Source organism: Leptonychotes weddellii, chromosome 4, assembly GCF_054177405.1.
Source record: "Leptonychotes weddellii isolate Sample4059 chromosome 4, ASM5417740v2, whole genome shotgun sequence".
In the NCBI taxonomy this organism is placed as follows: domain Eukaryota; kingdom Metazoa; phylum Chordata; class Mammalia; order Carnivora; family Phocidae; genus Leptonychotes; species Leptonychotes weddellii.
This window is the reverse complement of record NC_138372.1, coordinates 82,378,631-82,388,141: the sequence shown is the minus strand read 5'-3', so window position 1 is coordinate 82,388,141 and position 9,511 is coordinate 82,378,631. Positions and strand designations below refer to the sequence as shown.

Genomic DNA, 9,511 nt, shown 5'->3' with positions numbered 1-9,511 from the left:
GAAGGTATGAATGTTCCAGCTACCTTGTTCTCTAACTGGGGACATTCTGAGATGTGATTTGTGCTGTCTCCAGAGCATCTCTGCAGGACTGAGCCAAAGTTCCCTTTCTTAGGATCTGGTTTACTATCACACCCTAGTCTCATCTCCTTCCCTTCCTAATTTTGCTTCCCAACTGCCCTTCTGGCATTTTCTGGGAACTCTTCTTGATAAACACTTTTATATGTATCCTTGTCTCAAGGTCTGCTTATGGGGATCCTGGCATAAGACAATGACCCACCTATTTTAAGCGACTATAGATGAAACCTTAACTCCTGAGAGCCCAGGCATCATAGATAGGATAGTGTACTAGGTTAGATGCTCAGATTTCAGGAGATGAGTCCTAAGCTCTGTCACTTACTCTCCATGTGGTCTTGGGCAATTTACCAAACTCCATGCCTTTGTTTTCTCATCTGTATGATGGGGTTGATAATAGAATTACTTCATAGAGCTCCTTCAAAGAGTAAATAAGATAATGTACTTAAAATGCATATAGAACATTAGGCACTCAATAGTGATATAAAAATTAATGTGGATGCTTTATATAAGTATTGGGACTATCTCTATGTATGCAGAGGCATGTCTAACAAAAGGAGGGGTTTCCTTTAAACGAAAATTTATAATAGATATGGACTTTTCTTAGGATGGAAGAACATTATCTTATTATGTATAACTGATGTGAGGTAAACAAAGTTAATATATCATTGATTTTAATGGGACTTTGCACAGTTTGATTAATATACCATTATTGCATAAAAGCATTCTACATGCTGAGAAATAGTAGCTGGTGTATTTGAATATTATTTGGTATAAAGTTTCAGCATATGCTATTTTCACTGTATGTCTCTATGCATGCATTATCATCTGGTATAAAATAAATCAGATAATGAATCAAAAAAAAAAAAAAGGAAAAATGATATCTCCCTAACAACTAGGGCGCCTGGGTGGCTCAGTTGGTTAAAGTTAGAATTCTACACTTTGTTCTTAAATATGATAATTTTACCAAGAGCAAAACTTCAAGAGTTTTTTGTTTTTGGGTTTGTTTGGTTTTTTGTTTGTTTGTTTGTTTGTTTTTAAAAATCTAATATCATCCCATTCCATACCACCCATTACTAAACTGCATATAGCTTGAGATAATGGAGGTTGGAGGCTTTGTTCACAAATTTGACAGGATTAAGGAGTTCTTAAATAGAACAGTCCTTGAATCGGTTTAGAAATTAAGCTGAAGTGAGAGGTTAAGGACAAATATCAAAATAAGCAATAGTTTGTAGCCAATCAAAATACTCTTAGTTATGTTCTGAGCCCATTACTTCAGAAAAAGTTTTACCTTAAGGATATGGTTATGTGGGCAAAATGTATGCATGGGGATCTTAATCTTCACTTATGTTTTCTCTCACTAACTTCATGTCTCTTTGACACCAAGATATTTTTATGTTGCCCCCGGACTCTGGAGAAACACCCCCTGTCCCCAATCCCATTATCCAACCATCAATAATTGAACACTCAACTATTTTCCTTTCACTGTACACACGTCAGGATTTCTATTCCCTTTTCCTGTTGATCTTTTCCGGTGACCAAAATAATACAATAAATAGATTCATACTGAAGGATGGTTATGGCCACCTGTAAACCTCCCCATCTCCACTCCATTCTCCTTTTAAGAAAATTTGCATTAAAAAGAAAAGATCTGTAAACCCAATGGAGCTTTGAATTCCTTTAATTTCTGGAAGTTGAACAAAAGACAGAATGTTCTGCTGCCATGCATGTTTCTGTAAATGAATAAACTCAAATGATATTGATAAGTAGAAGAACAATGTCAGAACATAGTGTGGATATTGGTTGGTTTATTCATACTACCAGGCAACAGCCACTGAACAGAAAGTACACTGACACACTTGAACACAACTAGTCAAAAAGGAGTGTATCACACCCTATGTTCTTCCTCTTGGCATGGTTTGGCCACATGCTTTAGGTCTTGAAATGTTTATTAAACCTCCACTCCATTTTTGTACATTTTGCTTTGTCTCAGGAACTCTTCTTTTTGCTCTTCAATCAGGCTGTCTTATTACTGCAGTGTTTATTAGGATTAACATCTTTTTTTAACTGCTGTTATTTTTATTGGTATTCTTAGTACTCCTGGTTACAAAGTTTTGATTGTCCACCCAACCAATTTTCTCTAAGTTACTTTTAGTGCACAATTTTGCAGAATGTGATGTGATTTTCACAAATATGTACATCATATGATTGCAAGAACGCCTGTTAAGCACTTTAAAAAGTATGGGGAGGATTTACTTCCATCCCACCTTCCTTTTTGTGCAGGGGGCAGCCTGGAGAAAGGAGGAACGTTTTCTTTCCTTACAGCTCTCTGTATTCTAAAATGTCTGTTATAAGTGATTTTTATTTTATTTTTAATTTTTTTAAAAAAGATTTTATATATTGAGAGAGAAAGATAGCACAAGCAGGAGGAGGGGCAGAGGGAGAGGGAGAAGCAGACTCCTCCAGGAGCAGGGAGGAGCAGGGAGCCCAATGTGGGACTCTCGATCCCAGGACCCCGGGGTCATGACCTGAGCTGAGGGCAGATGCTTAACCTACTAAGCCACCCAGGCACCCCATATAAGTGATTGTTTTTAAGAGTTAGAAAGGTAGCTACTTGACCAACTGAAATCTTCATCAGTCTTTATTCCAAGTTATTACTAGAAATAACGATGATTGTTATCATCAAAGCTCCCAAAGAAGCACAATTCCAATGTTACTCGTCATGTCTTTTTATTAAAATTTTGGCTTTAGTAAGGTCCAGATTTTTTGTTTCAAATGTCTTATCCTACAAGCATATATAATAATTTTGAGAAATAGTCTCATTAATCATCGTCCTCCTTACCATCACATTTTTCTCTGAGGATCTCTTAATCTATGTGATGACAAGTAACACTTTTGCACTTGAGAGGAATTTTAAGGTTAGAGCCAACAAAAGGGCTGGCTTCTCATCTTTGCTCCAGCAGAGGTGAGATTTAGTTGGATGATGTCTTTCCAGGTTAAAGAATGTGTGCAAACTACTGATGTAGGTAATTTTATTCCCCTACTGTATCCAAGTTGAGGGTAGCATTTGCTTATTTATCATAGAACTTAATTGTTAGATGGTTGGTGTTTATTAAATCATTAAATGAGTGAACACTTATTTCATTGGATGCCAGTACCTATAGTCAGAGCTCGACTTTCCTTTGCTGCTGCAGTGAGCATTGTTTCTTGGGGGCCTCAGAAGGAATGCCACACTTAGCCCTGTTAGGGAAACGGGTACATGGTATATTTTATGAATACCTAATAATGTCAACCTTGAGATCCTATATACCGAAGGTGGCTCTTTCAGGTCTACAAGATAGATCTCCAATGGAACTTTTTTAAACTAAGAAGTTGTTTGGGGATAGGAATTAAGATACTTGTGTTCAACTGTCAAGAATTAGTTATATAACCTTAGGGAAATCCTCCAATATCTGTGTCTTTTTCCCAGTATATAAAGTGAAGGTAATCATCTGCCCTCCCTAACACCTACAGCATCCCAAGTAGCCCTTTATCGTTGACGTATTTTCCTTTTTGGTTTATCCTATGAACATACCTACTTGGAAGCAAAACTATGTTTTATTGGTTTGTATACCTAAGTGCTTATCACAATGACTGTTATCTGGTATACTCAATAAAATGTCCATTGGTCCAGTGAATTAACATAAATATTTGGAAAGTTTCACAGTGCTAAATAAATGTAAGCTGTCTGAAGAAAGCAGGTAGAACTTCATCATGTTTTCCCTCCTTAGGGCTGACAGTTATTCCTGTGGTCCAAATGACCCTAGGCAATCCAGCTCACACAGAGACTGCACAGTGCCTGGATATTGGAGCATGTCACGCTCTCATCCTTCTGGAAGTGTTGTCACTCCAAAGGGCTTGGATCATCTGGTGTCCAGTCATACACTGTCCGTCATACACAGCCACGCTGATACTGCCAAACAAACCTGTAAGAAAATCAAAATGTTGAATATTTATTCTGTAGAGGAGTGGCCAAATGCTGCAGGTTTGCATAGTAGTTTTCTGTAATTACAACAGCTAGGAATCACTGAGATTTTATTTTGTACCAGGTACTATGTGCTCGCATGTATTAACTACATGTATTAACTACATTCCCTGCATTACATGTATCACATATGATTGTTCTACTGTTTGCATGAGAGCCCTGGAGAAAAACAGAGGTTAAGTATTTTGCCCAAGGTCACACGGTTGTAGTGGGGAGCCTAGGTTCCAGCAGGATCTGTCTGGCTCAAGTCCTAGCTTTTAGCCGTATGCTATGCTGCCACTTGACTAATTGCTTTAGCAGCTATATTTTTATAATTCATTTTTCTTTTGGGAAACAGTAACAAGAATATTAAAGCTTACTTGCCTAAATATGAAATACTTTTTGCTTCTACAGTTTAAGTTTTAACTGGTGCTCTCTTTGCATGCTTATACTGGTGACAAGAACTCTGTAATACAGGCATATTTATAAAAGATATATATTTTTTTTAAAAAAATGGAATTCAGGGGAACGCTTTTGTCTGCTTATACAGCAAAGGGATTCTTTCAGGAAGTTAAATAACATCAGAAATCTACCCAAAACCATACACTAAAATTCTAAATAAATGTTCATCTTATAATATATAGTTGACCCTAAAAAAAAGGACCTATTTTATACCTCTAGCTTAAATCAGGCCTACCTTGCTATGACTGCATCATTTACATAGACTGTTAACTATCAAAATGGTGACAACTATCACTGTTATTGCTTGGATCTTGTAAAGTCATTGATTTTGTATGTTTCCCTTCGTAATGGAAGATCTCATGTGTTAACATCAAATTTTAGCAAATTGGTTATAATACTTTGGTACTTTAATATTCGATGAATAAAGGAGAAAACTCAGTTACAATAAACAAAACTATGTTGATCACTTCAAAGACCACTTTTTCACACCTGCTCTCTATTAGCATACAAAAGCTACCAGTATGAAGAAAAAAACATACATTAAGCATAAATTACCCTGAAGCTATATCCTGAAGGGGTTGTAACACTTTTCTTAAGAACTGACAATATTAAAAAGGCAAAAGCACTATAAGTCACAGTACACAAGACTTCTTACTTCATCTATAAAAATAGAATGACAATGTTTTATTTGCCACAGGGTTAAGGAGGGAAACATCCGTAAAATAAATTTGATAACATGACTCACACTTCATTACAAATGATTTTCCGAAATTCACAACTTTAACATTTGGCTGAGCTAAAAAGAAGAAAAAAAAACCCAACAATGCTAAAAAAGGAAATTTCACTTGATGTAAGTAGGCCAGATCACCTGATCTCTTTAAATGAGAGTTAAAATGAGTGCACTTCTCTAGCTGGGAAAATATTTAATTTAGAGAGCCTAAACAATTTACCCAATATAATGAACAAACCCTTGGGTTAGGTTTAGAAAACCTTCTATCAGCTGGTTTAATAAAAATCACATAAAACTCTATTATGTAACATACATGAAACAATTTCTTGGTTAAATCTTAATAATAAAGAATAAAAAAAAAACCAAAAACCCATACTACCACTTCACTGTCTTTCAGATCTTTTTCTCCTAAATGTACCTTCTAGATTTTTGGGGTATGCTGCACAATTATATATTTGTGGAGATGTGTGGAGAAATGTGTTCAACTTTAGCACCCTATGGAAGTCATAAGTGTAAGAACAGGGTTATTCAAACTCCTTCCTCACTCTTCTCCCTCTCATTACCAGAGCAAAGTTTATTTAAAAAAAAACAATGAGGAAGAAGTACTGAAGCCTAGAGGCACCTAGGAAAGGAGGGAATTTAGAGAATGATAGAATATGGCTCTTGAGAGAGATATTTAAGTCATACTGGAAATTTATGGAATCTACTAAACCCCTTTACCCTTCTCCCTGGCTTCAGATTTAGATGTGAGGTGTCAGGGAAGTGCATGAGCCTTCATAAACTGGTATTTTCTCCTGTGTGTTTGCTTTCTTCCCGTGAAACAAAAGAAATAGAAATACAAGTGCTTGGTACCACATGCTTTTGAGACTTAAAAAAGCCCATTAATAAACAAGTTGTTTCCATCGTTGGGGGTATCGGGATTCACTTTTTAAATAAATTTCGCCAGAAGAATCTCCTCGAAGGGAGACTGAAGTCACTCTCCCTCCCCAGGAGCCACGAGGGAAAAGGGAGACAGAAGATATTGCCCCCTACTTGCACGTGGGATCTCCCTTTCTCCTCCGACCCCCCGCCGCCTCTACCACGCAGGTCTGGGCGCCTCGGGAGGTAGCTGGGAGAAAAGGCAACGCTCAGTCCTCCATGGCAAAGTCTTTGGTCTTTTCCTCCTGGTCGCCTACTTTGTAGCGCAGTAGCACGCGCAGGAGACGGTGGTTATCCCGGGAGGGCAGCAGCGTGATCTCTCCGGAAATGTCCGTATCTTGTTCCACTTGCACAGGCTCGTTCAGGTAGAGGAGTGCCTGCTTCCAGTGCGTGACGGGGTGAAAAGGCGAGGTGGACAGCACCAGGGGTTTCTCCGAGTCCCCTCCGGGGAACGTCACCTGGAACCAGATGGCAAAGCCGTGCATGGGCGCTGAGCCGTAGCAACTGAAGCGGAAGCGCCCGCCCACCCCAGCCTCCAGCTCCTGCTCCAGGCCGGTGCGGGCCAGCTCCAGCTGAGCAAAGCACTGCGGCCGGGCCAGTACGTCCTCCCCGGACAAACCCTGCACCACGATCTCCGAGTGGCCCATAAGGCAGCGCGTGGCGAAGCTCTCCAGACAGCTCATGTCCACCCCGTAGAGCTGCTTCACCTGGCTCCAGAAGCCCAGGCGCAACTCCAGCATCTGGTCGCTGATGGGCGCCACGAAGAGCTCGGCGGAAGCCGGCAGGAGAAGACCGCCCTCCTTCAGCCACTTGGTCCGCGCGTAGAGCACAGAGCTCAGCATAGACTCGTGCAGGAGTCCGTAGCCCATCCACTCGCTCACGATGGCATCCACCTGCTCCGGCAACTCCACCGTCTCCACCGGCCCCGGCAGGACGTGCACCCGATCCTCCAGCCCGTTGAGCCGCACCACCTCCCGGGCCTGTTGCCAAATGGCGCTGGCCTCCACCGCGTACACGCGCCGGGCCCCGGCCTGCACACAGAAGATGCTAAGAATGCCGGTGCCCGCGCCCACGTCCAGCACAGTCTTGCCCCGTAGTCCTGCCCAGTTCCGCAGGATGCCCAGGCGGTAGGCATCGGTCCGGACACGGTCCGCAATCATCTCCTCGTGGACCGATATGTCTGAGTAGCAGTCATAGTATAGCTGGTCCCGCTCCCGCCTAGCCCTCCGGGGTCGCGGCAGGGCCGCCTCCTGCTCTCCGCCATCTTCCTCTTCAGTTCCCTCCCCTCCTTCGCCGCCACCCCCCGACTCAAGCTTTCTTCTCTTGGGCTGCGACATCTTGGCGGCTCCGACCGACTCCCGGCGGGCGTTGCGCGGCTCCGCGCGGGCCCCGGGAAGCGGGGGCTTCTGGGACTTGTAGTGTCCGCTCGCACCTCCCACTTCCTGGGGGGTCGCCGGGCGGTTGCCTGCCGGAAGCATCAGAGCTCCGCTCAACTCTTTGCTCCTCTGAGGTCCTGGTATCCCTTTCCCACCCGCCACACCCAAATAGTATGGCCCTGTACATTCCTCCTCTTTCCCTTAGCTCGTCAATTCTCTTTTGCTTTCACTCCCTTCCTGAAGTCCACTCGACCGCAAGACCAGAAACCCATGCTTGTCGTGTCTTCTCCACTCCCTGATGTTATAACACCGAATTAATCTGGGCGACGCCGGTCACACACTGCCACCTCACCTGGACCGTTACTGCTCTTAAAGCTCTCCAGATGGAGATTTAGAAATTGCACTGCACGTTTTCCTTTTCTGTTTCCGTGGAGTTAGGGTGCAAAGAAGGTGTAAATACAACAAAGAAAACCCCTGACGGTGTAAAACTTTGGTTCTGATTCCAGTGAGACCGCAAGTTAACTGAAAGATTGGGACAAATTATGGGACTACTCTTGCCTTCAATTACCCACGCCCACACCAGCAACGAGGAATCTTCATTGCAGTCAAATTATGTTTCTGGTCTCTATTTCAGGAGAATACTTGGCTCTTAGTCCTGCTATGGTAATTCAGTGGCTCTTTCAAGAGGTAAATCTTGGAAGGGTCCAGACTAAAGAACAGTTGAAAAGCAAGGGTGATGTGATACAGTGCAACTCATTGCCAGTTGTATTCTGGTAACCAATTATGATTTTTTTTTTTTAAGATTTTATTTATTTATTTGACAGAGAGAGACACAGCGAGAGAGGGAACACAGGCAGGGGGAGTGGGAGAGGGAGAAGCAGGCTTCCCGCCGAGCAGGGAGCCTGATGCGGGGCTCGATCCCAGGACCCTGGGATCATGACCTGAGCCGAAGGCAGACGCTTAACGACTGAGCCACCCAGGCGCCCCCCAATTATGATTTTTAACTTGAGAAGTAACTGAATCCTTCCTCCCTTGTGATTACTTTTCCACAGCAACTCTTTTTTTCCTGTGTGATTGTTTGCCTGGGCCAGATTGGAAGGAACTCTTCCTCTTCTGTTTTTCTTTCAGTCAACTGTCAGGTGTTAATTTCTTCCCTCTGTGTTGTTCATTATAGAAATAAAATATACTTTGAAATATGTGTGATGTCTATATGAGTGTCTGTGTTCCTAACACTGTGAGAATAAAATTTTCTCCCAGCCCCCAAAAAATGACATTGAAGAAAATTGACTTTTATTTTCTTGTAGTCTTGAACTATGCCTGTTTAGCCAATGGGCCTGTATTTCTTCTCTGGGGGAAAAAGTTCCTTCACCCCATTCTCTCTATTAATCCTTCATTTAATGGAATAGGTTTATTGACCTGGCATCCTCTGCTGTACTTCTAACTTAGGGCTCTCAATTCTTGCTCCTCAGTAGAGCAGCTTTTAAAAAATACCCATGCTTATGTCTCACCTCAAACTAATTAAATCAGAACCACTTCATGGAGCCTGGGCATATAGTTTTAAAAGCTCCCCCGGGGAATTTGAATGTGCAGCTGGAACTACTGTTTCTCACTAAAATGATCTTAGTTAAATCTTGCTTCATTATTTTCATTGGGTAAATTATCTTTTTTTCAGTGGCCCGGGCTCAACCATTTAAGGCTAAAAGTCCTTAAAGAAGTTTCTCTCTCTTTCTGCCCAATTTGATATCTTGTTTTAAGAAAATAGAGGCACAGGGCGCCTGGGTGGCTCAGTTGGTTAAGCGACTGCCTTCGGCTCAGGTCATGATCCTGGAGTCCCTGGATCGAGTCCCGCATCGGGCTCCCTGCTCGGCGGGGAGTCTGCTTCTCCCTCTGACCCTCCCCCCTCTCATGTGCTTGCTCTCTCTCATTCTCTCTCTCTCAAATAAATAAATT

The 9,511-nt window shown here is 42.2% G+C and overlaps 1 protein-coding gene across 1 annotated transcript; it reads right to left on the bottom strand.

Annotated features, from left to right (window-relative positions):
- Positions 1–1,737: 1,737 nt before the first annotated feature.
- Positions 1,738–7,561, bottom strand: PRMT6 (protein arginine methyltransferase 6). Its single transcript, XM_006728944.3, has 2 exons — positions 6,300–7,561; positions 1,738–4,037 (listed from the first exon to the last, which is right to left on the bottom strand). Exon 1 carries the CDS (start codon positions 7,520–7,522, stop codon positions 6,395–6,397), a length of 1,128 nt encoding a protein of 375 aa, XP_006729007.1. The 5' UTR covers positions 7,523–7,561; the 3' UTR covers positions 1,738–4,037; positions 6,300–6,394.
- Between the last annotated feature and the right edge of the window lie 1,950 nt (positions 7,562–9,511).